This window comes from Pyxicephalus adspersus, chromosome 1 (genome assembly GCF_032062135.1).
Source record: "Pyxicephalus adspersus chromosome 1, UCB_Pads_2.0, whole genome shotgun sequence".
Taxonomy (NCBI): Eukaryota; Metazoa; Chordata; class Amphibia; order Anura; family Pyxicephalidae; genus Pyxicephalus; species Pyxicephalus adspersus.
Window position 1 is genome coordinate 119,588,713 of NC_092858.1, and position 2,081 is coordinate 119,590,793.

The 2,081-nt window shown below is 34.7% G+C and overlaps 1 protein-coding gene across 1 annotated transcript in view; it reads left to right on the forward strand.

Moving 5' to 3' along the window:
• DDX20 (DEAD-box helicase 20) overlaps positions 1 to 2,081 on the forward strand; it is a 14,287-nt gene that overhangs the window by 8,359 nt on the left and 3,847 nt on the right. The window contains exons 8-9 of the mRNA XM_072413183.1: positions 328 to 433; positions 979 to 1,080. Coding sequence (XP_072269284.1) covers positions 328 to 433; positions 979 to 1,080 — 208 coding nt within the window. The remainder of the gene's footprint in view (positions 1 to 327; positions 434 to 978; positions 1,081 to 2,081) is intronic.

Below are 2,081 nucleotides of genomic sequence, written 5' to 3' on the forward strand. Positions count from 1 at the left end.
TTTACCGGTATGTATGTATGCTTTTATTTTCTTTTTCTCCTAGGTCTTATTTTCGGGGTAGGTCTTATATTAGGGCATGTTTACAAAATAGTGCTAGGTCTTACTTTCGGGGTAGGTCTTATTTTTGGGGAAACACGGTATTACTGTTCCGTTGAGTGACTAGGGTAGATCTGATCTTTTTGTCAACAAAGCCTTACATTTAATGTTCTGATGTGTACCCTGGATTGGTCATTCATCATCCGATGAACAATTGACATATTCTTAACAGATGTTTCATCAGCACTGATTTGTTTTTTCAGCATGTATGACTTTTTTTTTTTTTTTAAGACTTCACGTGGCATTGATGCAGAGAAAGTGAATTTGGTTATAAACTTGGATGTTCCTCGTGACTGGGAGACATACATGCATCGAATTGGCAGAGCTGGACGATTTGGTAAACTGCATTTGTGCAAATCAATATGCTATATGCAGAGCAGTATTTTTTTTTTTATACCTGGCCCTAAATTTGTATTATCTTCTCCGGTATATTTATTTAAATTACATAGTTTTACCCTGTAATTCCTGGAGTTTTCATTAAGTAAATAGGAGCATATTAATAATGCAGTAAATCTGACACGGCAGGTGAATCCGCTTGATGCATGTGGTTTTATATGACAGTGATTGATTCACCACCAGTGAAAGTCACCTCGTAAATGTGGTTGATAGTGTAAATATTATTGTATTTTACTGAAGATCGCTAGAAGAATAATACAGCATTAACAAACTGCACAAAATCTCATCCCTGGAGCAGTTTTAGTTCGGCAGTGTCATGGACACCATGATACAGGACCAAGTTAATTAGAGATGCAGTAAGCTAAAGGAGAAAAAAGACATACATGCGTGTCTGGCCACACTATTACCATTTTACTGCGTCTTAAGCTTGTATATTATTAAGCAAACATGGAGCCCAGCATGTATAACAGTTTTTCTCTTCTCTAGGTACCTATGGTCTATCTGTTTCTTACTGTTGTCGAGGTGAAGAAGAAAATCTTATGATGTCTATAGCTCAAAAGTGCAACCTACATCTGCTTCCTCTTCCAGGTAAAAAGGTTTATGCTGACTTTGTAGACTTTAATATTTTTTTTTTATATGAAAGGAAAATAAGTTGGCTATGAAGCACAAAATGATTAGATTTCCTATTACACATTATTTGTGTAATTTCAAAGTAAGCCAGTTGACATATGGTTTTTGTTTTTTAGCAGCTGATCGGAAGTTTTAATGCAGGCTATAAAAAAGTAATCCATTCCTTTAATTTATTTTACCTAGCTCTGTACCTGTATATTTACTTGACATGGATCTATTTGTGAAAGAGAGGATTGGCCTAATTACTTCAACAGAAAAAAAGAGGAGATTAATAACTGAATTAATTTCTGGAGGACTCCCACTGTTTACTAGCTTTCCCAGCTCTGCCACTTCTCATTATGCTGTCCTGCCGCTGCATTAGCCTGTAAAATAAATATGAACTTCATCATTCTTGTAATGGATGTGACAGGTATTGTCCTTTTAATGACAGACTTGGCCAGATCCTGCAGGAGATTAATATACCAAAGTCAAAAATGTACCCAATATATTTGGGTAGGTCTACTGTTTAAGCCTTGATAAATTTGTTCTTTTAAAAGCTACACATACTATAAAAAAAAAAACTTTATGCACATAAATCATGTTTAATAAAACTATAGCATGTGTTTCTTCTGGACTGTTGAACAAAAAACTTTGACAGCCATCCCTTTTGTTCTAAATAGACCTGGCCTAAATGGCATAGATTTACAATTTTAATAAATTGTACTCTTTATGTTAAAGTATAAGCCAATAGATTATAGTACGGTGGGCCAAAAGTAACCTAAAACCCACCACTGAACCACTGTAAAGCTCAGAAGATACTTTTTTTTTTTTTTAAAGGTATCTATGGGTCTGATTTTATTACAAATCTCACTCATACAGGCATTATTGATAGTTATAAAAGGTGAAGTCATGTTTATCACTCTTGTTGGTCAACTGAACATTCAGAACTGCCGTTTTACAGCATTGCACTTGTGATTTTC